The sequence below is a fragment of the Myotis yumanensis genome, unplaced genomic scaffold, assembly GCF_028538775.1.
Source record: "Myotis yumanensis isolate MYYU_CA2020_CCGP unplaced genomic scaffold, mMyoYum1.0.hap1 SCAF_7, whole genome shotgun sequence".
NCBI lineage: Eukaryota > Metazoa > Chordata > Mammalia > Chiroptera > Vespertilionidae > Myotis > Myotis yumanensis.
In genome coordinates this window covers 68,334,171-68,361,984 of record NW_027223758.1, presented here as the reverse complement: position 1 = coordinate 68,361,984, position 27,814 = coordinate 68,334,171, and the positions used below count along the sequence as shown (strand labels likewise).

Sequence of the window (27,814 nt, the reverse complement as noted above, 5' to 3'; positions counted from 1 at the left end):
GCCTCCCGAGTAGCAGCGGAGCCAGCCAGGAGGCCTTAGGCAGCGGCAGCAGGTGGAGAGGAAGTGTGGGGAATTTCGTCCTCTGAGACTTGGGAAAGCCTGTCACTTCTGCTTTTCTGCCCTTAATTAAGTCCTCCTGGCCGCCTGTCCCGCCCTGCCGGGGCCCACCTCCCAGGAGGTTGAGCAAGCTGCCTCATCCTCTTCGGGTAGGCAGGAGTGGGTAGAAGGTGTGGGAGGAGAGAACGGGCCTTTCCCAAGCAACATCTCTAGTCCTGATAGTCCTGTAACAGGAAGATGGAATTAGTCCCATTTCACAGAGGAGGAAACTGAGGTTCAGGGAAGCCATTCAGCTCATTAGTGGCAGTGCTGGGACTAGAACTCTGCTCAGCTTTCTCTTTCCCTTTCCTTCCACAGTTAGGTGTCCCAGGAGCAGCCTGAGCCCACCTCTCAGAGGGTGGGGACCCACGGGAGACAACTGGATTTCTGCGAAGACTTTTCTCTAACCATCATTGGCTTTCGTCTTTCTCTCCAGCTCCCCTCCTGTCTTTAGGCAAATGGGGACCTGGCTTCAAAGCACAGCTCTGCCCCTCCCTAGCTGTGTGACCTTAAGCAGGTGACCTCATTTCTCTCACTCTCAGTTTTCTCCTCTTGAAAGAGAATAATTGTGATAATAGTTAATATTTATTGAGCACTTGCTTTGCATCTGAACAGCTTATAAATGAATTTATTGAATCCTAACAACGTACAACCCTTTGTGGTAGGGGCTATTATTGTTTCCGTTTTTCAGTTTAGGAAACTGAGACCCAGAGAGTTAAGTCCCTTAACCAAGCCACTCAGCTGCTAAGAGGTGAAACCATAATTTATACCCCACAGTCCTGTTCCAAAGTCAACTGGTCAACCACCGTTCTCTACTAGTGTGGAGGGAAGGAGTCCTAAGACTCATGAGGACCTTGTGATGCTTCTGGCACTGCAAATAGTAGGTGCTCGATAAATGTGTGTTCCCTGTATGTGCGAGGCTGCAGTCATTACCCTGAGGTACGCTTCCCGGCTGTCTTCTCCCAGCACCTCTGTGCCCCATCACTGCCTGTAGGACTGCCTCCTCCAGAAGGCCTCTCCTGAGCCTCTGCTCTCCCCCCGCCCCCTTCAGGATGGGCTGGTTAGGGGACATTTAAGCTGCATTCCAGACTCTCTGCCATTTTCCCTTATAAGGACATGGTGCCTGGGTCACTTGCTCAGGCCTCAAGGAGGATGTCTTGTGGCCCAGATAGGAGAAGTGACACAATGGAATGAGACACTGTGGGCCCACAGGGAGCCTAACATCCTTCCCAGATCACAAATTCCTCCAGGAAGGCAGGCCAGGCACCCAGTGTGCAGAGAACGGGGCACCCAATGGACCGGAGCAACAAAGGCACGTGCCTGTGGAGCCATCCAGCCAAGGTGAGGAGCACCGCGGTCCAGGTGGAAACAGCGGTGCCCGTCACGTGGAGACACCTTCACAAAGGGCAGCTTCTACTCTGCTCCAGCTGAAGGTTGAAGCCCCTTGAAAACGAGGCCCAATGTTTCCACATACTGTGTGTGCTGTGTGATCTTGGACAACACACTATCCCTCTCTGAACTTGTGTGGACTCTGCTGTAAGGAGAATATTTCTTGGGTTGGCCTTGAGGATTTAATGAGGTAATGTATGCAGAATGCCCAGTAAACAACAGCTCAATGCTCCTGCTTGCTCCTTCTCACCGTGGCTGACAGCTATGCCTGAGTGTGTTCCGGGCTGCTGAGACCTGACTGTACAGGCCTCTGTGATGTCCACTGGGCAAGATCCCTGACCAGGGTCCCATCACCTGGGAAATTTCAGGGGACTGTGCTGGTTGGAGATGAGCAGCACAGTGCCCTGGAAGACACCAGCATTTGCCCAGTTTCTGCACTGGCATCAGGGAACTGACTGGTTAAGGCCCATGTTGGTCATTGCCCAAAGGCCTCTGGGTGGATGTGTAAGATTTGGGGGGATGGGGGCAATAGGCAGGGAAAGGGCAGAAGATATTTTTGGCTTTTCTCAGCACTTGTAGGCAGCCACTTCTGCCTATATAAGGCCGGCTTGACTTCAAGGCCCACAACATCCGGAAACGGCTTCTGAATCACCAAAATAGAATCAACGTAGTTGAAGGGAATTTCTGCATAGAGGATTCATAGCCATAAGACAGGACAGGAAGAGGAAGTGGTAAACCCTCAGATCTGGAATCAGAATCAGAGGCCCATACACTATGGGAGTCATTGAACTTTATAGCCTGTGGGTGTAGCACGTCACTGCCATGTACTTGATTTGAGAATATGCAGAGGTGGCTGAAATCTTCCCAAGTAGACAGTGCTCTCCAATAGAAGCAGAATGGGAACCATTTAAACATTTCTGGCAGCCACTTAAAAAAGTGAAATTAATTTTTTTAAATCTTCACCTGAGGATATTTTTTTCCATTGATTTTCAGAGAGAGTAGAAAAGAGCGAGGAGAGAGAAAGAGAAAGAGGGAGGAGAGAAAAAGAAACATCAAAGTGAGAGAGACACATCAATTGATTGGTTGCCTCCCGCACTGGAACCAGGGATCGAACCTGCAACCCAGGTACGTGCCCTTGATCAGAATTGAACCTGCAACCCTTCGGTGCCCAGGCTGACACTCTAACCACTGAGCCATGCTTACGAGGGCGTGACATTGATTTTAATAAAATATTTTACTCAACCTAATATATCCAAAATAATATCCTTTAAACATGTAGTCAATATAAAAAGTGTTAATAGGATATTTTGCATTCACTTTTTTGTACTAAGTTATTAAAATCGGTGTGTGTTTTATACTGACCGCCCATCTCAATTCCAATTAGCCACACTTGAGTTGCAAGTGGCTACTGTACTCTATAAGGCAGATATAGACCATTTCCAGCACCACAGAAAGTTCTACTGTGAGCACTGCTCTAGGTCATTAGAAACTGTGAACGAAAGCTAAAATGGACCTTCTAGGTCAGCGGTTCTCAACCTGTGGGTCGCGACCCCTTTGGCGGTCGAACGACCCTTTCACAGAGGTCGCCTAAGACCATCCTCCATATCAGATATTTACATTACGATTCATAACAGTAGCAACATTACAGTGATGAAGTAGCAACGAAAATAATTTTATGTTTGGGTCACAACATGAGGAATTGTATTTAAAGGGCCAGAATGTTGAGAACCACTGTTCTGGGTCATGTTGCTCAGGAGTCATAGACACAAATGCCTTCAGAAGCCAGGAAAGTGCCAGAGTCTAATGAAGGGAGCCAGTGTAGTACATTAAGGAGTGGTGGGAACTGTGGCAAACCAGAGGTTCACCTTCCAACTTAAGTTCTCCCACCACAATTACTCAACTCCAAACAATTGTTGCCAGATAGCAATAAGATCTGGTATTTTCCTTTCCAGGAGAAGCATAAATCCAGGTTTTAATGTGAAATCTCCTGAATTGAAAATGTTAGCAATAAATGAATAGTTTAAAACTCACGGAAGCGGGGGATGGGAGGGGACAGAACCTGTGGTCTGGAGGCAATCCTGGGGACTGCTAGTTGCAAGCTCTAACATGATCTAAACCGTCCATGACCCCTTTTCTCAGTTTGCCCTCCACACTCAGTGTTCTCTCTGCCTGTGCCGCCAGAGGTAGACCAGGTGAGGAAACCAGTGTACTAGTATATTTGGGAGCAAAGTGTTCTGGGCAGAGGAAACAGCATGTGCAAAGGCCCTGAGGCAGAAGGTGTTGAGTGTGTGGCTGGAGTAGAGCAGAGAGCAGTAAGAAAGTGAGATCGGGGAAATCAATTCTGTGAAACTCCCTCCTCAGGAATTTGGGGCTTGGAAGCTCTTCGATGCCCAGAACAGCAAAAAAATCTCCAGGGCCAGTGTTGATTAACATTCTTTATTTTATAGCATTTTCAATCAAAAGTACTTGAAATCACGGTTCATCTGGTTATAAATTCCATGGGTTTCTCTGTGAATGAACTTCTCTCCTGCCCTGTCCCACAGGGAACACACCTTCCCCCACTCCTCACCCCCGGGGCTGTAACTGTGACTAAATACTGACATTCTACTCAGTTGGGAAGGAGCCGGCTTCCAGGGAAACATCCATGACTCACTCCTGCTGTACCGAGGGTGAGTTCAGTCTCTGGGGACTGCCTTCCAGGCCCAGGCTTCTGCTCAGGGAACCTCATCCCTCGGAGGTGCAGGAAGGGGAGAGGTGAGGCTTTGGGGCCCTCGGGGGTGCCTTTGCCGGTGCTATGCTAATGCTGGGCCACTCGTTCCACAGACACTTGCTGAGCATCCGCAGGGCCCAGGACTGTGTTGCTCACTTGGAGATGCCCAGATACTTCTGCTTGAAGCCAGCAGTGATGGAATCCCCGAGGAGAGCCTGCCAGCCACTGGCTCTCGGGAAGTCTCAGTGTCCCTGTCTGTAAAGAGGATTGTGATACTTGGCCTGCTCGCGACATGTCACCCTGGCCCTTTTCAAGTCCCCAGTTTCTCTCTTGACCTTCCTCTCCTCTGTGGAAAATATGGCCTTTGCTAATCAAACATGCTTGCCACTTGGGGTAGGGTTGGAACCAGCTGCTGAGTAAGCAGCAGCCAGCAGCCACACGGGCCTCTGCGGGCCACAGGCAGGTGGGTTCTGGCTGGAGGAGCCATGAGTCACCTGCAAGGGGGCAGGGCCCAGGCTTGGCCCAACTCCAGAAATATGGCCACAGTGAATCAGATTAAACAGGAGAATCATAACAGCTTGGGTAGAGATGTCAGCGGGGACTCTAGAACTCCCCCGGTGTGCTTGGGAGCTCGGAGAAGCAGGAAGGAGGCTCTGCAAGTCTCCATGTCCTCAGGAAGCCATCTGTCCCTTCTGATCCCTGCTCCCCTTCCCCCCAGCTCCATGGGTTGAAAATTCCCCTGGCTGCTGGGTTTCAATAGGGGAAATAGTCAAACAACTGGTGTAGAACGGGCACCCACTGAACTGAACATGTATCGGCTGTGAGCAGCTGGGACAGGTCTCCAAGGAAGGTGTCCCCTAAAGGCGAGATGGGCCCTAACCGGTTTGGCTCAGTGGATAGAGCATCGGCCTGCGGACTCAAGGGTCCTGGGTTTGATTCCGGTCAAGGGCATGTACCCTGGTTGCAGGCACATCCCCAGTGGGGAATGTGCAGGAGGCAGCTGATCAATGTTTCTAACTCTCTACCCTTCTCCCTTCCTCTCTGTAAAAAATTAATAAAGGCGAGATGGTCTGTCCAGAGTGCCACCTACAGTAGTCAGTGGGGAATGTGCACTGTGCCCATGGGGATGGGTAGATTCCCATCCCAACTGTTCAAGACAAATGCAATTCTAGATTTATTTATTGTTGCTGGAGTTGGGCCCTCTTGCATCCTAAGCACATTCCAGCTCAGAGATAAAGGAGCTTGAGATCTGGGAGATATCTGGGTCCTGAACGGCATGAGCGAGGAGGTGTCCTAGGTAACGAACTTGTTGACCCAAGTGGACCACTGGAGGCTACCTTTGCTTGTTGCCTACTGGATCACAGAGAATTGCTCGATCATCCTGTCTGATCCTAAGAGCAGATACTGGTAAAGCCTTCTGGGAGGGCCCGGCCCAGAGTCTCCAAGGAGGACTCAGAGGGCAAGTAACGTGTCGTTGGCCACCAATGAGGGTGGCTTTCCTGTGACATTGGTTAAGTGGTCTTGGGCCCAGTCCGGGAAGGAGCCCAGCTGGAAGATGGGCTGTGCCCAAGTATTGATGGCCATGTTGAGTATCATGATGCCGAGCAGGTTCATCAGGAGGCCTGTCCGCACCTGAAATAGAACACAGACTCGAGGCCCATTGTATACATGGAAAAACCCCAAAGTCATTCACCCAAACCCAGCTCGGTGGATGCCCAAGACCCTCCCATCTTTACACACCCTAGGCTGTCCCTCAAATGTCCTCATTCACTGAGTGGCTTGTAGGGGCCAGGTACTGTGCCGTGCAGCTGTCATAGGGTCATTTAACCCTGAAAGCAGCCCTATAAGGGTTATTGTTATTGTTATTCATATTTTACAGAAGAGGAAAATGAGGCTCCGAGAAGTTGGCTTACCTAAGGCTACACAACTTGAAAATAGTCTGATTTGATCATTAAATCACCCCCGCCCCCCGCCCCCGCAACAGTTAAGGCTATAATTGTTTATTGGGAAGATTTCTTCTCCTGGAAATGTTTACCTCTTTAAATAGCTGGAAAGTTGCCCACTTGCTCCCTCCCCAGGCTGACTCTCATACTATGCAGTCCAAACGTGGGCTGAAAACACCTGTTTCCCAGCTCAGTTTTCTGTTTGTTCCTCCCTAGCATCCAGCTGTGAGAAAATTACTCCCTTTAGGTTGCTTTTCAAATCGCTTCCTCAGAGCAAGTCTGCTTTAGGGGCTACCATGCCCTTCCTTAACGCTTCTCTCCTCTTCTCCCACTGCACCCCCTCCCCCCCCCACCCCCCACCCCCCCGCGCCGGCCCCCGCTTTTTCTTAAAAATATTTTTGTTACTTTCAGAAAGGAAAGGAGAGGGAGAGAGATAGAAATATCAATGATGAGAGAGAATCATTGATCGGCTGCCTCCTGCACGCCCCCCTACTGGGGATTGAGCCCGCAACCCAGTCATGTGCCCTGATCGGCAATCGAATGGTGATCTCCTGGACTTAGGTTAGTGCTCAACCACTGAGCCACACTTGCCAGGCTTCCACTTTCTTTTTTTTAACAAGACCCTTCTCCAGGCAACTGTAATTGGGGAGAATTTCATTATTTTGCTTTTCCCCTTTTTGCATCTATTTTTAGACTTGCCATCAATGGCATGCATTACTGGTTTTCCATTTACATGTACATTGGTAACTTTTCTTTTTAAATACTGTTATTTACGGTTTTTTGTTTGTTTGATTTTGCTAATCTTCATCTGAGGAGATTTTTGTCATTGATTTTTAGAGAATGTGGAAGGGAGGGAAGAAAGGGGGGGGAGGAGAGAGAGAGAGAGAGAGAGAGAGAGAGAGAGAGAGGAGAGAGAGAGAGAGATGAGAGAGACACATCCATTGGTTGCTTCCCGCTTGCTGCCCCAACCTGGGCTGGAATTGATTTAACCCAGGTGTGACCTTTTGGTGCGTGGGCTGATGCTCCAACCACTGAGCAACACTGTCCAGGGCTCTTATTTAAGTTTTTAAAAAATGTAAGTTGATTTAGTAAAATTGTGAAATGAGTATTTCCCCAGATGGTTCATGGAAAGGGCATAGGCCGGGAAACCGCTGTGCTGGCTGCCTCTGTTCTAGGGAGTCTTAAAGCCCCTGACAAGTGTGGAGGATTAGAAGGAGCCCAAAGCTTTGGGGGAGCTGGGAGGAGGGCGGGGTCTTCCCTTGCCAGGGTCCTGGGAACCTGGCTCAAATGCCTGCTTAGTTCCACTTGAGTTACGTAGTTAATTCACACCTGTGTGTTACACTCTGTTTGCTCTGGATCGCTTTCTGCCTCTCACTCTGGTTCTCTGGCCACTCATCCTGCTGAGTCCCTGAGCCTGGAAGCCAGCATCCTGAACTGGTGAAGCACATCACCCCTGGGGTTGCACCAGTTTAGGACGAGTTATTTACATTCTGAGCGTCCAAATGCCCCAGTGGGGCCCAGGTGGGGGTGGAGGGAGAAGAGGCAGCAGGAGGTAGGAGGAGGGGAGAGGGTGGGAGGGGTGGGTTTAGCAGGGAGCATGGGGAAGAGGGAACACACTGCCCCATAGTTGAGCCCTGCTGAAAGCTGGAACACCCCTCCCCCCGCCCAAACTCGGGGGGCTTCTGTCACACTCCTCAGCTGGCCAGGCATTGAGGCCACCCAAGTCCCAGGGTGTGGACTGGCATTTCTCTTCCCTAAAGATTCTGGGCACAGTGCAGTTGGCCCAACAAGCAAGAACAGAGAGGGGAAATTCCCTTGTCCCCAAAGCAAACTTTGGAAAGTAATCACTTAAGCAGTGTTTCCGGAAGTTGTCTAAACATAGAGTGTTTGCTAAAATGTATCTTCCTGGCCTCACTCAGAATGACTTATGTAGAAATTGGGGGATGGTGGCTGGGGGAGCAGGAGCCCTGCCCAGATGCCTAGCCCACCACCTGTGTCCACCCACCTCTCTGGGCTCTGCTAGAAAATGCCCAGACTTGCCTGGCCAGAGTTGCTCAGTGGTTGAGCATCAGCCCAGCACCAAGAGGTCGCTGGTTCAATTCCCCATCAGGGCATGTGCCTGGGTTGTGGGCTCCATCTCCAGCAGGGGGCATGCAGGAGGCAGCCGGTTGATGTTGATGTTTCTCTCTCATGGATGTTTCTAGTTCTCCCGTCATTCCTCTCTCTCTGAAATCAATAAAAACTTATTTTTAAAAAAAAAAGAAGAAGAAGAAAATGCCCAGGCTCACCATGTCTTTGACCAGCAAGTGTCCAGTGGCGAAGGCAATCGAGTTGGGGGGCGTCGAGACGGGGAGCATGAAGGCGTAGGAGCAGCCCACGGTGGCAGGGATCATCAGGTACAGGGGGTGCACTTTCAGGCGGATGGCCTGGGCTCCGGAGCGGGTGGTGAGACCAAGACACAAGAGGTAGAGACAGTTGGAGGGAGAGCAACACAGAGACAGATTTAGAGACAGAAAGAGAGACAAAGACACATGGATAGAGAAAGGCAGCGTGAGAGTGCGCAGTCGAGACAAACGAGAAGACAGATGTAGAGACAATGAGAAACCAGATATACGAACAGGCAGAAATGAGAGATACGATACACAGAAACGGACAGAAGGCGAGAGCCAGACCAAGGGAGAGATGGAGAAGACATTCTCAAGGTTAGTGACATTCTGGGGCCGCACTGCAGGGTCACCAGGGAGGCTGGGCTGGGGAGATGTGCCTAGGACACTCCTCCGATCTGAGCCCGCAGGAGCCACCGGAGGCTTGTTAAAGCGCAGCGGGCTGGCCCCCACTTACCCAGAGCTGCTGACTCAGCAGGCCTGGGGTGGCCCCAAGAATCTGCATGTCTGACAAGGTCCTAGCTGAAGCAGATGCTCTAAAATAACAAGCCCTCTACCTGGTCCTAACAGTTGGGAGTCTGGGCCCCTTGGGTTGGGGCCTCACTGGACTTCAGGGATAAGGAGAGCTCAAGGTGGCAGCTGTTGGCAAACATTTCCAAACTTCTAAGACTGGGGGTCAAACGCGTCTGTGGGTTGGCCTCAGTCAGTGGGCCGCTGGTTCTTCACCTCTCTCCAACGACATATTCGCCTACAATCCATGTCGATTACTTCTCCAGCATTTTATTTTAAGGCAGGACATCTTGGGCCCCTCTAGAGAATTTTTGCAACCGAGAGGATATATGTTTTCTCAAAAGGTGCTAAAATCATCCCCTTGTGTGTCAGATATTTTGATTTTGATGATAAGCACCATCTGGAAGAATGTGTCGTTTGCTAGTGTCTTCTCCAGTAAAAGGCTCTAAGCTCCCTCTCCCCTCCCACCCTCCATCTCTCTCAATGGCCAGATCCCTCAGATCCCGGGGAAAGGCCTGATTCAATCCCATCACACTCAGCCAGGGGAGGGAGACCCCGCCCCTCATGGCAGGTGCCAGTGTAAAGTGGCCCATTCACTTTGGAGGGCAATTTACCCACATCTAACAAAACTGTGGGTGTCCGGGCTCTTTCATCCAGGGATCAATGCTGCAAGTATCTCCAGATGTCATCCAAGGTGCACAGACAGGAAAAGTTCCAGGCAGCCTTGCTGGATAATAGCAAAGCCTGGAAGCAGGTGCTTAAACAAATCGACAACTATCGATCCTAGTGGAATATTCTCCGGTCATTGACAAAGAACAGAGTGTTTCTTTGTGTATGGGAATACAGCAGGATCTCTATTATAATTGACTAGAGGCCTGGTGCACGAAATTTGTGCACTTGGGGGGGGGGTGGGGGGGGGGGGCGGTGTCCCTGAGCCCAGCCTGCACACTCTCACAGTCTAGGAGCCCTCAGGGGATGTTCAACTGACGGCTTAGGCCCGCTCCCTGCAGGGAGCAAGCCTAAGCCATTAGCTGGACATCCTTAGTGTTGCCACGGAGGCGGGAGAGGCTCCTGCCACCACCGCTGTGCTCGCCAGCCATGAGCCTGGATTCTGGTGCACTGACCACCAGTAGACAGTTCCTGTGTTGAGTGTCTGCCCCCTGGTGGTCAGTGCACATTATAGCGACCGGTTGTTCTGCTGCTCGGTCGATTTGCATATTAGCCTTTTATTTTATAGGATGCCTAAGTAAGCAAAGAAAAACAAAGTGGTTCAGACGAGTGCCTGGTCTGTCACTGTTTGCATACAAAGCATATACTCGCAACATTGACTTAATTCCCTAGATGTGGGGCTGCGCTGAGGTAATGACACCCCTTTAATCTATTCAAATGTAAAACTCAGGATAATCAGTTTTGAAATCCCAAGTGTAAACTCTTCTTGTCTGTGATATGTTGTTCATGGCATACGATCCTGGATTCATTTTGCTATTTGCATCTTTATTTACACACGAGGTCGAGTTAGGACATTTTTCTCCCCTGGCTTGCATTTGGTTTCGGGGTCTTGCTAACCTAACACGTGGGTGGGCTGGCTTTCTCTGCCTGTCTGTGCTCCGGGACGCTTTGGGCAAGTTGAGAATTCTCTGCTCCTTGAAGGCTCCAGCTCTCACCTCGCCAGCCCTCCAGGACTGGTGACCTTTAAAGCAGTAGTTCTCCGCAGGGGATGAGTATCCCTCCCGGCCACACTTGGCAAAGTCTGAACACATTTGTGATGGTCACGATTTAGAGGGGGCGCTATTGGTGTCTAGCAGGTAGGGGCTAGGGGTGCCGCTAAACACTCTGCTGTGCACAAGGCTGTCCCCACCACTTGCCCCACATGTCAGGGTGCCAAGGAGCCCGGGTTTACAGGGAGGCTAGAGCTTTGCTATCATCAGAGTTCCTCCTGTGGTTATTGGACTAGTCAGACTTTCTACTTCTGCTTAATCCAAACCTGGAAATTATATCTTCCTAGAAAACTTTCCAAAGAAGGGCATTTGGTCACTTTAAAAATATTTACTTTGATTATGCATTTTTTTTAAAGAAAAAAACTCCACAGTATTTTTGTTTTTGAATCTGGGTTCTGCCACATTCACACATTTTGGAAGAGAGCAGTGACTCCTGGGGCTGCCTGCAGGAGACCCCGCCAGCAGGGGAGAGGTTTCTGACCTGGGTGGTTGGAGGGACAGGTGCTCCTCCTTGCCTCCCCCTCATTCCCAGAAGGGCCCTCACCAGCTCTGACATGACGGGCAGGAAGATGATGATGGTGGCCGTGTTGCTGGCAAACTCGGTGAAGAAGATGACGACGCAGGTGATGGTGAAGACGGCCAGCGCAGGAGACACGTTCTCCAGCGGGTGCAGCTGGTCACTGATCCACAACGACAGCCCGGACTGCTGCGGGGGGAGGGGAGGGGCGAGGGCACCTCTTCACACCCAGCCCACCCCAGTGCCACCCCTGAGGGCTGGCCCAGGGGGGAGGGTTGGGATCAATCACAATGATGACAATGATCCCTTCGTAGATGGGGAGTCTGAGGGTCAGCGCGGTTAGTGACGTGTCTGAGGTCACACATGGAGCCTGGACTTGAATGAGCATCTCTGCTTCTTGAGCTCTTCTCTGTTTCGTATGCTACAGGCCCAGGACTCAAAGCCTTGGATCCTCAACTAACCCATTTGGTTCTCTAGACAATTCACTTGGGTCTAGCACCCTAAGCTCCAATCTGAATGGGAGAGGGGACTTGGGTCCTCCATGATAAATCTCATTCCTCCAATGACAGTAATGAATTAAAATGATATGAACATAAACATTGCACAAAACATGAACCTTGTGATTGTTATATATTAATATGCATCAAATGTATAATATATAGAAGATATACTCTATATCACATGTCATATAAAACATGTATCAAGTATCTATTAAATATGACACTGTCAATATGATTATAAATAGTAGATACTTATGATCAATAAAAAGGAAGTTTATTACAATATCACACAAATATTAACGGTTAACACTGTATTATTCATTATCATAACAATCACCATCAATGTGGCTCTACAGGGTGCGAGACACCGGCATGCCTTAGCTCCCTGAGTCCTCCCAACCATCCCATGTGGACACTTGTCCCTGCGTCACGGAGGAGCAATGTGAGCCTGGCAACGCTTCTGTGACATCCACAGTTGCCAAAGTCATGGCCGGGATGCCTTTCGCACGTAGGGCCATGCGCTTCTGTGAGCTAACGTGCTCCTGCGAAGCTCCCTCGGGAACTCCAGTCTGCCATGGCCCCTCTCAGTGAAGGGCAATGCCCAGAGCTCACCAGAGCCCAACAGGACAGAGAAAGGACCAGTTAGAGCAGTGGTTCGCAACCTTCCTAATGCCTCGACCCTTTAATACAGTTCCTCATGTTGTGGTGACCCCCAATTTCATTGTTACAAATTGAACATAATTAAAGCATAGTGATTCATCACAAAAACAACATGTAATCATATACGTGTTTTCCGATGGTCTTAGGCGACCCCTGAAAGGGTCGTTCAACCCCCAAAGGGGTCGCGACCCACAGGTTGAGAACCGCAGAGTTAGAGGGTTCCCTCCCTGGCCCCAGACTCCACGCTGCCGTCTATACTGCAGAATCATCCCCAGCTCCTTCCAGGACTTCTCCGGGAATGACTCCATTTACAAGTGTACAGTATGTATACTCTCCCCAGCTACTCCCTCCTATCATCAAATGTATCCTAAACGACCAGGCGTCCAGCACACCGTCATTAGGACTCCGAAGCAGAAAAGCTGAAGATGTAAAATTTGTGCTCTCTTTTGCCCCCTGGTGGTGCCATGCAGCAACATCTCAAAAAACCCCACAAGGTCTTGTCTGGCAGGTTTTTTTTTGTTTTGTTTTGTTTTGTTTTTAACAAAGATAACAAAACCATAGGCTTAGATGTTGGTCAAGGCAGAGTTGGGTTAGTCCCCTACCATCTAGAATCAAGTGTATGTCTACCACAGCCCTTTTACCACCCCGTGCCATCTGGTACCAATACACTCTGCTTTATCAAAGAAACTATACACATTTCTTTTATGTTTAATAGAAAATTTACTGCTTATCCCGAACTTAAAATTTCCATGATGGATTCCAGAACACAGCGCCCTGTTTTTCCATAAATAAAATAGTACACATGTCCCTACAACCTGCCTTGAAAGAGACTGTGTAAAATTGAGGTTTCTTTTACATCTGCACTGCTTGTCTGATGGCCTAGAAAGTATGGCACATGGCAGCGTCGAGGCCCCCGCTTCTCCCCTGGCCCCGGGCACCCTTCACAGAAAAAAATGGGCCGCTGGTTTCTCCCAGCGGCCACGGCTTTGGCAAAGAGATGGACAGCAGTGTGTGCCATTCAACGGAAAGAGGCTGGAGAGAGGGAATATTAATGACTTGGGTGAATGAGAAGTCAAGAACTTCCCTGTGGCCAGACCTCTGGGTGACGGGCTTCCTGCCAACGTCCCAACGGCCACTCATACCCTTGGCTCAGCCTCCACAGCCACAGGGAGGTCTGGCAGCTTCGTGAGCGAGGAGAGCCTCCAGCCGCCTGGGGTTCTCTTGGGGACTCCTAAGGGCCTCACCTGCCCACTCCCAGGCCCCTCGGAACCAGAAGCTCTGTTTCCTCGGAACACAAAGCCCCGCAGTGTCCCTGGGACTCTGGGATCAGCAATAGGCAAGGTCAAAGCGGAAAGGCCAGAGGGTGAGGAGAAAGAGCTCTGGACTGAGACTAAGTCTGTTCTCCATCTTAATCCTTCCTGGCTGTGTCATCCTGGCCAAGTAACTTAACCTCTCTGTGCCTCAATGTCCTTATCTGTAAAATGGGGATATAACAGTACTTGTCCCAGATGGTTATTATTGGAAGAAAAAGAGCTCACCCATAAAGCATTTAGTGAAGGGCTTGGGCATCTATGCCCAGGGCATGCCAGCTGTCATTAGGAGCACCAAGTCAGGAGATGCCAGAGGTGGCAGAACACTCAGGAATCACCCAGCGCAGTGGTTGTCAAGCTGTGTTCTTTACCATCCTCGGAAACGCCAAGAGGGGCCTGAGGTCATGTTGCAGGATGGGAAAGGGAGGCTGAGCAGGCAGGATGGTGCTCCCCTCTTCCTCGTCCTGTCCCGCTTCTGCCAGGCCCTCTTCTAGATCTCTGTGATAATAGTAGGGTCGCATCTTACAAGGAGGGTGTTATGGTCTAAGTCAGTGGTTCTCAACCTTGGCTGCACATTAGAATCACCTGGGAATCTTTGTAAAATCCTGATTTCTGGGCCTCATCCTCCGGAAATTCTGTTTCTTTGTTACCAATGTTGTGGCCCCACCCCATAACAAAGATACAGAATTTCCGGAGGATGAGGCCCAGAAATCAGGATTTTAAAAAGATTCCCAGGTGATTCTAATGTGCAGCCACGGTTGAGAACCACTGGTCTAAGTGAAATGCTTAACGTTGAAACCTCAATGGGAAACACCCTTGAAAATCTCTTATAACACTCATAGAACATAGTAGGTTCAGCTGTGTGTGTGCAACTCTGTATAATAATTCTTAGGTAAAGAGAGCCAGTGAATTTGATTAAAAGAAAGAAACAAGAGAAGGCTGCATACATGAGGTGAACATTCATACCAGGGTACCACTCTGGCCCTCGATTTCTTCAAGGGGCTGTGGTAAGGATTAAACAAGCACTCGTAGAAATAGTTCTGGTGTCATAGTAAGCCCTGGATGTGATTTATTTTTAGTTATTTTACTTAACAACACTTAGAGTGTTTACTCTGTGCTGGGCTCACTTGTCAGCATTTTGCGAACATTAACGTATTTAATCTTCATGGCAACCCCAGGAGGTAAGGAGTAGAATTCTCTCCATTTTTGTGGTTGAAGAAACTAGGGCACCAAGAAGATGTGATTTGCCAATTAGGTCAGATGACTTGCCCCAGGATTGGAATTTTGAGCTCACAGTCTGGCTGGTAAGCACTTCAGTGGCTACTTTCTCCAATTAAACTAACAACAACAACAACAAACATCCTCTCCGGCAGGAAATGAGGGACGGGGAAGAAGACCATGTGTCTACTCGGCTCTGAGGGGATGGAGCCTCAATCCCCTCAATATATTTGTAGAGAAGTTTGTTGTGGTGGAGACTAAAAGACTACACACAAAGGTGCCAGGATCAGGCCAGGTTTTTATCCATGAGACAGTAAGATTGTAGTAACAACAAAAGTGTGAGGTTGATAGTGGCCCCCGTGTTAGCACCAGGTGGGTATGCATCACCCCTCTCTGGGCACTTTCCATACATCCATCTTGTCATCAGTCCTCAAAACCACCCATCTGCTAGGTCCTGTCCAGCTAATGTGTATTCAGTGAGCAGGGGACACGCGGATAAGACAGATGTGACTCTTGCCCTCACAGAGCTTATATTCTAGCAAGAGAGACACCTGTAAACAAACAAATGACCGGGATCCTTTGAGGGGCAGACACGGTGTGAGCAGAGTGGTAAGGGGGAGAGGGGCTGTGTTGGTGGGGAGACTCCTTCAGATACGCTGGCCGGGAGGCCCCTTCTGTGGTGGTGACCTTGGAGCTGAACCTGAAGGGTGAGGACCCCGAGATCTCAGGGGGAGCAATCGGTGGGGAGAAAGCCATCCGGAGGTCCTGGGTGCGAATGAACATGGTGTGGCTGAGGAACGCTAAGGAGGCAGTGGGACTGGCCTGGAGCGGATGAGAGGAGACAGATGGGGCTTGTGTGTAGGCCAGTGGGAGCCTTCAGCCTGAGTCTAAATACAGGGGGCGCCATGGATTTAGTCTGAAGCAGGAGAAAGCTGGTGAGAACACTAAGTGGGTGTAAGCGAGTTGCCCAAGTTCAGAGTCAGCCCTGGGATCTGATTCCAACCCTGCGGAGCCAGCATGTGGGAGTCCACACAGCCAGACTCACCCTGGGTCCCATCCAAGGGCCTCTGAGCCACAGGAGGCCACTGTGGCCTGGCAAGGGCACTGGGCAGGGACGAGGGAGCAGGAAGTGCCGTGGGCATTCTGGTCCCTCTGGGGCAGGCTGTGCTGCCTGGGGAGGGGATGGAACCAGCAGGAGCTGGGGAAAGGGGCAGCTGCTACACAAAACCCTCCTTGAACAGAAATCCCAGCTGCTGCCTGGGGCCGGGCCAGGGGCCAGACTGGCCTCCCAGCATGCTCAGCGGTCCTGCAGCCCAGCTCCTACTGAGAGAGCTCTGAGCTCAGAGAAGCCTCTGGGGTGTGGGGTCACCCTGTGCCTCCTCCCTCGGGGTCAGAATAGGTGCATCTCAGTAAACATCTATTTCCACAGGGTTGCTCGGGGTGAGAACCTCTGTGTCATTCTTGATCCTGAATTCCCCTCTTCCCCAACATCCCTCATAATAACCAGCTATGTTGGCTATGCTCTAAGTTCTCCATACGAATAGGCTCACTTAATAATTGCAACAACTCTATGAGATGGAATCCGTGTGTGTGTGTGTGTGTGTGTGTGTGTGTGTGTGTGTGTTTTAATATGTTCTTATTGATTTCAGAGAGGAAGGGAGAGGGAGAGATGGAAACATCAATGATGAGAGAGAACCATTGATCAGCTGCCTCCTGCATGCCCCCCACTGGGGATCAAGCCCGCAACCCGGGCATATGCCCTTGACCGGAATCAAACCTGGGACCCTTCAGTCCACAAGCCGACGCTCTATCCACTGAGCCAAACCAGCTAGGGCTAATTTTTTTCATTTTTTATTTTTTTTGAAAGAGAGACCGATTTGTTGTTCCAATTATGTATGCACTCACTGGTTGCTTCTTGTATTTACCCTGACTGGATATTGAACCTGCAACCTTGATGTATTGGGACAATGCTCCAACCAACTGAGCTACCTGGCCAGGTGAGATGGGTTCCATTTGAATCCCTATTTTGTAGATGAGGACACGGAGGCACACAGCTAAGAAGTAGGAGATATGAGACTCTAACTAGATGGCCTGGTTCCACAGCCCATGCTTTCTACCGATGCATTGCGTGATCCTCTTAAGACCTGGATAGCATGTCACTTCCTCTGGGAAGCCTTCCTTAATACAGCTTCAGTAGAAGACAGTAGTGAAAGGAGTCAGAGAGACACCAGTTAAAAACCCAGCTCTGTTACCAACGAGTTATGTAACCTAGAGTCAGGCAGTTAACCTCTCTGGTCTTTGGGATTCCTTAAAAGAAGACAACAGTACCTTTTCTCATCCATCCCTTTGCTCTTTTTGAAATCTGTACCATTGTAACTGTGTTATTTATTGGGGGGAAAAAGAATAAAATAAAAACATAGTTTGCAAAAAAAGAGTTGCTGTGTAGAGAACCTAAGTGTGCTACCCAGACCGCCTTCCCTGAAGGCCTTGTTGCCCCAGCACAGGGAGTGTGGGCAGCGGACAGCCTGCACTGCCAGCCCCTGACCCCAGGGTACCTTGCCAAGGTCACCCCTGCTCCCGGGGAGGCCATGTCCACAGATGCCGGAGGGAAGCCGGGGCCATCCCTAACCAACGGGGTATCTCTGAAGGGCCGTCTCAGCTTGGCGCTCTCTGTGGGGTGGGTGGAGGCTTCGCAGGTCTGCCTCGCAGCTGTATTGCGACCCCTCAAGGTCACCGAATGACCTCAGAGTCTGCTTCCGGGAAGCAAAACCTACACTGAGCGTGGCCTGAGGATGCACAGGGCCTCCTCAGCACTTCCTGTTTGCTATGGATTGCGTCAGCATGTCTTCTTCAATGACTCCCAACAACCCCAGAGTAAGAACTTGGAGCCGATTCATAGAGAGAAAACTGGTGCCCAGAGAGGTTAAGGAACTTGCCCAAAGGGCCCCCGGAAGGGGTGATAGAACTGAGATTTGAATCCAGGTTCTCGGGTCCCAGACCTGGGCTTCTGACTGGTGTATACCTTAATGGGTGACTTGCACTGTAACACTGTTCGAACCTGAAATTTTAAATTGAATTTTAAAAGAGAGCAATCTGAGGAGTAGTTTCAGGTTTCCATTACCTTAATTTCAGATTGACCTTTAGCTGGGTGTGGTTTTAAATGCATGGGCTTACAGGGAATGATTTGGGAGGGGGCGCACAGCAGCATCAGCTATGGGTTCAAATCCTGGCCCTGCCACCTGTCTGCACAAACACAGGCAAGCTATTTAGCTTCAGGTGCCTCTGTTTCCTCATCTTTGAAATGGGGCAGCAATAGAATTTCCTTCAGTGGTGTTTATGAAGATGAACAAAGTCAGTATTTGCAAAGTGCTTCAAGCAGTGCCTGGCACTTGGGAAGTCCTGGAAACTGAGCCATTAGGAGCCTGGACTCCAAAATTACATCGACAGGAGTTTGAGCCTCAGCTCCTAAGCAGAGTGTGATGTTATGATCTTAAGAGGGTTGCTTAATTTTTCCTATTTGCTATGGATTGCATCAGCATATCTTTAATTACTCCCAACAACCCCACAGAGTAAGAACTTTGAGCCTCGGTTTTCCTATCTGGAAAATGGGGGTAAAATATTACCGAGAGACCCTAGGGTCCTGTGAGGGGTCAGTGAGGTAATACACTATGACACATGGTGGACACTGAGGCTGCACTTCCTCTGAGCAGGGCCGACGACCCTGAGCGTGAGCGCCTCCTGGAAATCCTGCACCCTCGGTGCCTCACTCGCCTCACTCTAGTCCCAGACCTGCCTCTGAGCTCACAGAACCCTCTAGAATAACATTAATGACTAATTGAATAAATAGTATTAAAAGTACCTTACATTTATATCATAGTGGCTAAGAGCATACACTCTAGAGTCAAACTACCTGGATCGTAATCCGGAGTACATAGCTGTGTGCCCTTGGGCAAGTGACTTTGCCTCTCTGTGCCTCCATTTCCTAATCTATAGAATGTGAATAACAATGGCATGTATCGTACAGACTTGTTTGGAAGTTTAAAGCAGTTACTGCATGTAAAGCACGCCGGACAAGGCGAGCACTGTATGTGGTAGTGGTCCCCTGTGCTCACAGAACCCTCAAGTCGTGATGTTATTGGTACCAGCAATAGTATTGAGTCCCCTGTGAGCTCCTTGAGGTTCCAGATCAGACCTTACTCCTGTCTTTCTCCTCAGCACCGGGCACTGAGAGGGGAACTATGATTATCCTAATTGGCAAAGGAGGTGGATGGTGTCTATAGGGCCCATGGAGTCTCTGGCTCTTCAGCTGCGCCTGCAGCTGGGACTGGGACCTGCCCACGCCGCCCCGGGCGCACGCGCAGCCCTCCTGCCCATCTTACCTCGCAGGCCTTGGCCATGGCGAAGCCCCCGCCCAGGAGGAGGATGATGCTCCAGGGGATGGTTTCCTCCGCCCTCTTCCACGTCAGCAGGGGTTTTGTCTCTGTGTTGGGAGCTGGGCAGAGAGAGAAGACACTCTGAGGAGCGGACACGGGTCCCTGCAGGCCCTGTCTTTGTGGGGGCACTCGGGGTTCTCCAGGAAGCCACGATCTGGCTCCAGCATCTGACTTTGGAGCTGCAGGGGAAAACCCACACCACCATGGCATGGCATCTGCTCTATTCAGAATGAAAATAGTGGGGTCCTGCCGCTGGGGCGTGTCCTGGAAGCAGGCCTCCATGCCAGGACACCTCTCAGCCTCTCACAGTCCTTCTGGGCAAGTGTTACTTTCATCCTCACCCAGGGCAGAAGGTTCTCTCTGTAACTGGATGTGCAAGGGAGGAAGGAAAGAGGAAGGCTATTCAGGAGAGAAAAAAAGCTATGGGAATCTTTGGCCCGTGGAACTATGGGGTGGTTTTTATGTTTTCAAAGGCGGTGGTGTGTGCAGTGGCCAGAACAGGGGCCAGCACACTTCTGTAAAGGGTTAGGGACTGGATAATTTAGGCTTTGCAGCCTCTGTTGCAACTAGGATGCTGTGATGGCACAAAGCAGCCTTGGACAAAACATGCATGAACGGGCATCCCTATTCTCCACGGGGCCGGGCACTTGCTATTTTCATGTAAGACAGAAAATGTTTTCTGTTTCAAAAATGTGAAAGGAATGATGAACAGGGAGGGCCTTGTTTCCTGAAACACATTGCCCTGCACCCAATCCGCTGCCTCCATACATGTCACCTCCCTGTGCACTAGGAAAGCCAGAGGCGAGAAGTGTCTAAGGGACCTACTCGGGAAAGCCAGTTCCAGAGAATCCAGGGACTCACTGGGAGGTCACCCAGCAAATCAGGGACAGAGCTGGGGTACCAGACATCCAGGTCCTGGTGCCCTTCCCGCAGCCCCAGCCCGAGAGGAAGCTCAGGTCTTATGAGCCCACTCCCAGGTGACAGAACCCTGGACGGGACCGGTCAAGAGCAGCCAGGCCACGGGCTGGTCAGGAACCGATGAGGCACAAGGTAGCCTGGTGGGGGGAGATCTGCCCAAATAAGAATAACAATTCCCGCCCTGGCTCCGTTGGCTGGAGCGTTGTCCCACACACCAAAAGGGTTGGGGTTCAGTTTCTGGTCGGGACACATACCTAGGCTGTGGTTTCAATCCCCAGTTGGGGTGTGTGTGGGAGGCAACCAATCTCTCTCTCTCTCTCTCTCTCTCTCTCTCTCTCTCTCTCTCCCCATATCCTTGGGTGAGGATTTAAAAACAAAAGTAGTAGTACTGATTCATGTTATTACAACATGGCTCATCCTTAAAAACATCATGTTAATTAAAAGCAGCCAGTCACAAAGAATCGCATATGTAACTATGATTACATTTATATAAAATATCTAGAATAGGTAAATCCATAAAGAAAGTAAACTGGTGATTGTCTAGGGCTTGAGGGGAGGGGCATGAGTGACTGCTAATGAACTAGGGTTTCTTCATGGGGTGGTGAAAATGTTCTAAAATAGTATTGATGACTGTACAACTCTGTGAATATACTGAAAACCATTGAATGTACACTTTAAACGAGTGATTTGTACAGTATGTAAATTATATCTCAATACAGCTGCTATTATAAAAAGAAGAATAAACCAAACCAACTAGATTCTTACTCTCAGAAGCATCAATGGGAAATAGAGAGACAACTGGGCAAAGAGAAGTGATAATTGAAGGTAGAAGAATGGACAGAGGTCGCATAATAATATAGGAGGGGTGCTAGCAGCTGAGGTTCTGTGGGGAAACAGACACTTTGAGGAAGTAGATGCTCCCAGGAAGCAGAAACTGCGAGGAAGTGGGAGTCATGAGGAAGCAGACATTATGAGGAAACAGATGTCAGGAGGCAACAGAGGCTCCGAGGGAGTGGACTCGAAGGAGCACACACTAAGACGGGAAGCCAGAGGGACAGAGGCTGAGGGGACAGGAAGTAGAAGCCGTGGGAGCAGATACTAAAAGAGAGTGGGCACCAGCAAGGTGAAGACAGAACCTACAAAAAGGCAAGAACTAGAATGAAGCGGAAACTATAAGCATTCAAAAGCTAAGGAGCAGTAGAAACTATGAGACCAAGAAATGACACACGGAGCGGATTGTGAGGAAAGCGCCTGAAAGCAAGACAGAGAAGCAGAGATGGAGGAACAAGGGAACCCTGTTTGGTTTTGCAGAGGCCAAAGCCCACAGCCTAAGCCCCTCGGACCCTGTGCCAGCCTCCTCCTGGCCCAGCTCTGCTCCAGGAACTATTGGTGGGACCGAGAAATCCTCTCCCTCCTGATCCTTACTCGGTACTCCCCACTCTCCAACCCCCATCCTACAAAACTGGAACTATCCTTCCTAATACTCCATTTTTTTCTACAATAGAAAATAGTGCCTGGCCGGTGTGGCTCAGTGGTTGAGCGTCGACCTATGAACCAGGAGCTCACGGTTCGATTCCCGGTCAGGGCACATGCCCAGGTTGCCAGGCTCCATCCCCAGTGTGGGGCATGCAGGAGGCAGCCGATCAATGACTCTCTCTCATCATTGATGTTTCTATCTCTCTCTTCCTCTCTGAAATCAATAAAAATAAATTAAAAGACACACAATAGAAAATAATTAGCTTAGGACCACTGTTTCCTGACTCCTGGTCCAGAGCTCATCTCACTCCCCAGATAGCGATGGGCCAGGCACACACATGGCTCATCTGTGACAGGTGGCAGGTGTTGGCACCTTCTCAAGGCAGACTGCTGGAAACCCAGTGGGGTCACATGTTGGATGGAGCTCTGAAGGCCAAGGCCGGACTACAGACAGTTTGGTTTGGAGGGCTCTGTGATGCTTTTAAGCTGGATTTGAATGTTTTTCAGCAGTGTTGCCTCACTCCACACCGCTTCCTATTCATTTTAACCCAGCTTGAGATGTTCACATCTGGTCCTGTGGGCAATTGAGTTGCAAGTCCAGAGGTGGCAAAGCTTTTCTATAAAGGAGCAGAGCGTAAATATCTCGGGCTTTGTGAGCCAACAGGCAACAATGAGGCTATTGCATAGACACTTGTATAACTAGAGAAATTAAAAGCCCACAAATTTCTTATTGGAGAAATTAAAAACTTTATGGACACTGAAATTTGAATTTCATGTAATGTTTGTGTGTCATATTTTTCTCTTGATTCTTTTCAACCATTAGAAATGTGAGAGCCATTCTTAGCTCATAGGTTGTACAAAAATAGACCGGCAGCTGGATTTGGCCCAGGGACTGTATCTAGTCGCTAGCCCCTGCCCTGGACAGTCACCTCTGGCAGCCCCAAGTGCCCAGACAAGGTAGCTGCTCAGACAGGAAACGGGGAACAGGGGGTGGGGAAGACTCAGGGTGGCTTGTGGCTCGTACAGTAGGGCTGGCTCTCAGGTCCCAGGTGTGGGGCCCACCTCACGCCACCGATTACCACGCTCCACGCCACAGAACTCACTGAGCTCACCGACACCCCAGCCCTGACCACCTTACCTTTAAAGTCACACCACCACTTGAGAGAGGGCCTTTTGGATGGGAAGAAAAACAAGATGGTGACAATGCTCACGCCGGTGACAGCATCAGAAGTAAACCTACAAGGACAGACAAGGCCCTGAATCATGTGACCCTGGGCCTCTCAGCAGGCCAAGGCTTGGCAGATCTACCCGTGAGGATCTGTGGGAGGGAATCAGGGCCCCTGTGAGGGGCCTTGTCAGAGGTCTCTGGATTCTGTCTTGCACTGAACTCAGCAGGGATGCAACCACCCGTGGATGCAAAAGCCCTCTGCCCGCAGCCCCCCGGGGCTTTTAGATCCTGCTTGAGCCAAACAAATACTTTTCCTCCCAACTCAAGGACACGAGGTAAAGGGACTTGACCAAGGAGGAAAGAATCTGAGAGCCACAGAATACCGGGGTCTGTGGAACCCCCATGGATCACTGTACCCAGGGTTCCTGTAGCAGCTCGGTATTTGCTCAGCTTCTGTTTGCATTCCTCCTGGGATGGGCAGCTTACTACATGGACATGGAGCTCACTCACATCAGCAGAGCCCAGATGGAGCCAGCTTCATGGCCCCACAAAACCTAACTACCAGCTTGCAAGGATCCACAAGGTGTCCAGTGGAGGAGATGCTAAGCTCTCAGAAGCCTGGGGTAGGCCTCTTCCACTTCAGATGAGGAATCCAAGGCTCAGAGAGCAGAGCAACTGGCTCAAGGCCAGACCATGGTCTATGGGGAGATGGGTACTGAACCCAGATTTTCCCAGCTGCAAGTTCAAAGAAGCTCAGAGCCAACTGCTAACAAAAGCATGTTTAGCCCACACATTTGGGAAGAAGAGTATTCAAATGGCCAAGAAACTGGAAAAGGTGGTCGATACCACTATACTAGAGAAATACAAATCAAAACACTAACGGAGTACTACTCTGTTTTTACCTCTGCGAACAGACAGGCAAACTTGAAAAGGGTGGTAATACCGAATGAGGATGTTGGAAAACATATAGGGCTGGTGGGAAAATAAATGTTTAACCTTCCAGAGGACAGCTGGCATCATGCTTCAATACTTTCCATGTGAATACCCCTCGATCCAGTTATTATACGTCTAGGAATTTACCCTCAGGAAATAACTGGACTCTTGTACACAGATTATGTACAGAGATGTTCATTTGATAAGAGTGAAAAATAGAAGATGCTTAGTAGAGACATGTTTAAATAAAGTGTTTTTAATAATATGTATAATATGTACATAATGAAATACCTTACATCTTTTTTTAATATATGAGATAATATCAATTTTTATGTGTAGACATACAACCAAGAAACCTTGTAAATAAATAAAAAAGTTTTTATTTGCAGTATTGGACACAATCCAAAAGGAATTGATAAACTAAATTAAGATACTCCCATTCTATAGGATACTATGCAGTGTTTAAAAAGAATGAAATAGCCCTGTCAATGTGGCTCAGTGGTTGAGTGTTGACCTATGAACCAGGAGGTCACAGTTCAATTACCAGTCAGGGCACATGCCCAGGTTGCAGGCTCGATCCCCAGTAGGGGGTGTGCAGGAGGCAGCCAATTGATGATCCTCTCTCATCATTGATGTTTCTCTCTCTCCCTCACCCTTCCTTCTCTGAAATAAATAAAATCAATAAAATATTTAATATGAAGAATGAAATGGAAAACTGTCCATGATCCTATTATTATATTTCCCAATTTTTTGTTATATGTCTCTGTGTGTGTATTAATGTGCATGTGTGTGTCTACAATATTACACACCAACTTTAATTGTGAATATCACTGGGGAGTGGGACAGAGGGGAGATGAAGGGCAACTAAATTTTACTTTTTCACTTCAGCATTGCTTGAATTTTTTATAATGAGTAAACATAACTTTTATCATGAAACAAAAAACAGCAGATCACAAACAATTTGTTCACTGTAATCACACTTCCGTCAAAAAAATCTTGTGTTTAGATAGGTTTCTTTTTAGTCAGTTTGCTTGTGTTTTAAAAATTAGTTTTACTGAAATATATACTTAACATGGAATACAATGCACCCATTTTAAGGATATAGTTAAGTGATTTTAGCCTAATGTACACAGTCTTATAGCCACCAATCCAATCAAGTTGTGGAATGGTTCTCGGAGAGGCATTCCTTTTAAGTCAGAAAGGATGTCCATCAGATCTGGAGACAAAGATTCTAGGTGTTTTTCACTTTCTTTGTTTCATTCAAGCCATTAAAGCCTTCGCCTAGATTGGGGTCCATAACATCTTCTATAAAAGGCCACACAATAAATATTTTTGGCTTTGCAGGCCATGTCGTTTCTGTCATGGCTCAACTTTGACATCATAGCACGAAACCAGCCGTAGACAGTATCTAAGGTATGGCTGTGGTCCAACAGAACTTTATTTGTAGACACTGTCCTTTGAATTTCATATAATTTTCATGTGCCACAAAATACAGGGTGGGGCAAAAGTAGGTTTACGGTTGTTCATATGGAAGATAATACGAAAATTAATAAATAATGATGCGAGAATAAATTCTGTGTTTTGCTTACTCACAACTAAAAACTACTTTTGCCCCATCCTGTATTGTCTTTTGATTTTTCCCTAGCCATTTAAAAATGTAAAAACCATTCAAAAACAAGGGTGGGCCAGATTTGGTCCATAAGCCTTAGTTTCCTGACCCCGGTCTCAGATGACAGGGCCATCTGGATGGTGTCATAGCTCCTAACTGTTCTCTCACCTGTATTTTTGACCCCGCTATCCATTCTCTAGTAAATGTAATGAATGTTTTACTGAGTTCTTCCTATGAGCAATTTTAATCGTTTGACAAGTATTAACTCATTTATCCTCAGAATAATCCAGTGAGAAATGTGCTATTATTATACCATTTTACAGATGAAGACACTGCGACACAGAGAGGTTACGTAACTTAAAACCCTCCTATAGCTTCCCATTACTCTTACTAAAAAATACCAAAATGCTTAACATGTCCAACAAGACCTCCATGATCTGGCCCTCACCTGCCCTTCCAGCCACGTCTTGCCCACTTCCCTCCCTTCCCACCAGGTGTGGGTCACACTGGGCTCCAAGTGTCCTAAGTTGGTTCCTACCTCAGGCTCTTATAGACACGCCCAGTGTGTCTCCAGTTTTTATCTCCACTCTTTCTAACTTCGGTTCTTCCCAGAACTATCCGAAGTCAAGGCCCCCACTCCATTCGTTTATAATTCCACCCTCTCACTCTTTCATTGCACTCATTACAATGTTATTTTGTTGTCTAACTACTTGTTTTTGTCTGTGTCCCCAGCATCTAGCATAATGCTTAGCACATATTAGGCTCTCAAAAAATGTTGACTGAGTGCATGAATGAATGAATGAATGAATGAATGACGTGATTGGGGCTGCACAATTTGTAAGTGACACAGCTGCCCATGAAACCCAGTTTTGTCTGATTTCAAAGACAAAGCTCTTAATACATGAGAACCCAAATGTCTTATCCTCCAAACCACAACTCTTTCCAGAGCAAAAGAAGGAGCCATTAATAATGACCAGGGACCAGAGGCATGAACCTCGCCCAGGTCACCCCGCTGCACTGCCTCTCCAGCTCCACGTGGCCCATCCCAGAATCTTCCCTGTTGGACTCCACCTGTGGGTCCCCAGAGGCTCACCCAGGTTTGAAGAGATTGGACCAGCCAGGGATGAACTTCGGGTCCCGGAAGAAGAGGAGGATGGCAAACATGCAGAAAAGGACGAAAACGGCCCGTTCAGCAAACCTGTGGTATAGATATGCAGGCACGTGGTGACCGTGGGCTCGGGCCGTCTGCGGGGTGGGAAGGCCTCGGGCAGGTGCCCACAGTGTGACTGGGCCCCGACTCTGCCTCTGAGAAACTGAGAGGAGGAGTTCGCTCCCCAGGAAGCCCCCCCGCGTGAGGAGAGGGCTGTTCCGTGGTGTGAGTGGTTCCTGCCTGGGGCTACCACACTCGCCAGGGTCCTTCCTAAGTATCAAGCAGCCCCTCACCAAAGCTATTTATATCGTTTTTATTGGGAATTTCCCAGAGTCCTAGGGAGAATCCAGAGACAGACAGAAAGAGTGAAAAAGAGAGAATCAGAGAGACAGGAAACAGAGAGGTAGGCAGAGAGTCACACACAGGGATGAACATGAGCGCAGAGTGGGACCAACACAGAAAGGGACAGACATGAAGAGAAGTAGAAAGAGAGAGAGTATGCAAATGTTGGGGGCAAATATCTACCCAATGTGCCCATTTCACAGATTGGGGAACAGAGCCCAGAGAGGGTTAGTGCCTTGCCCGAGGTCGCACAGGAAGTGAGTGGCAGAGTCAGCCCTTGGGGGCAAGCCTGCTGACTCCGAGTTATTGTTACCACAGGAAATACACACTGTAAACAAGGTCCTGGAAGCTGCCATGGGATACATGTTGAGTATCCCATGTACCAGAAGGGAAAGGGTGCATTTGGCAGGAAGGAGGCAAGTCCCCACCCCAAGTACACCCTGAGGAGCTTCCTAGTATCTACCCCAGCACCAGGGCAAGGGGCTGACGGTGTGAGCCACCTCCCTACCCTCCATCTCCATGACCCCATTTCAGGCCACTGGTCCTGATATTCCCCTGGGACTCAGCCCACGGGGACCCAGGGATCAGACCAAGAGGTAACTCTCTTGAAAGTCTACCGCCCAGTTTTCTCTCCACCCCATGGATCCCTGGATCGCGCACACCATGTGCCCCAGACTCTTGTATTCCTCCTGAATCACAGCTCGAGCCCTTTCTTCTCCAGTAGCATTGACCTCTGTGTCCTTCTTCCAGCCCCTGAAACAGAAAGTAGAGAAGTTAGGAGTGGCTACTGCAAGGGTGACTAACTTCGCCCCAGCCCACCACCACCTGGC

The 27,814-nt window shown here is 49.2% G+C and overlaps 1 protein-coding gene across 4 annotated transcripts in view; it reads right to left on the bottom strand.

Annotated features, from left to right (window-relative positions):
- Positions 1–3,921: 3,921 nt before the first annotated feature.
- Positions 3,922–27,814, bottom strand: part of SLC13A3 (solute carrier family 13 member 3) — a 67,809-nt gene continuing 43,916 nt past the window's right edge. The window contains exons 7-13 of one of the 4 annotated variants that reach the window (XM_070420809.1): positions 27,645–27,737; positions 26,586–26,690; positions 22,921–23,018; positions 19,335–19,447; positions 11,295–11,456; positions 8,427–8,564; positions 3,922–5,827 (exon numbers count right to left, since the gene is read on the bottom strand). In XM_070420809.1, the coding sequence (XP_070276910.1) occupies positions 5,648–5,827; positions 8,427–8,564; positions 11,295–11,456; positions 19,335–19,447; positions 22,921–23,018; positions 26,586–26,690; positions 27,645–27,737 (889 nt within the window). In that variant the 3' untranslated portion in view covers positions 3,922–5,647. The remainder of the gene's footprint in view (positions 5,828–8,426; positions 8,565–11,294; positions 11,457–19,334; positions 19,448–22,920; positions 23,019–26,585; positions 26,691–27,644; positions 27,738–27,814) is intronic. The other 3 variants (XM_070420810.1, XM_070420811.1, XM_070420812.1) reach the window with 3 other exon arrangements.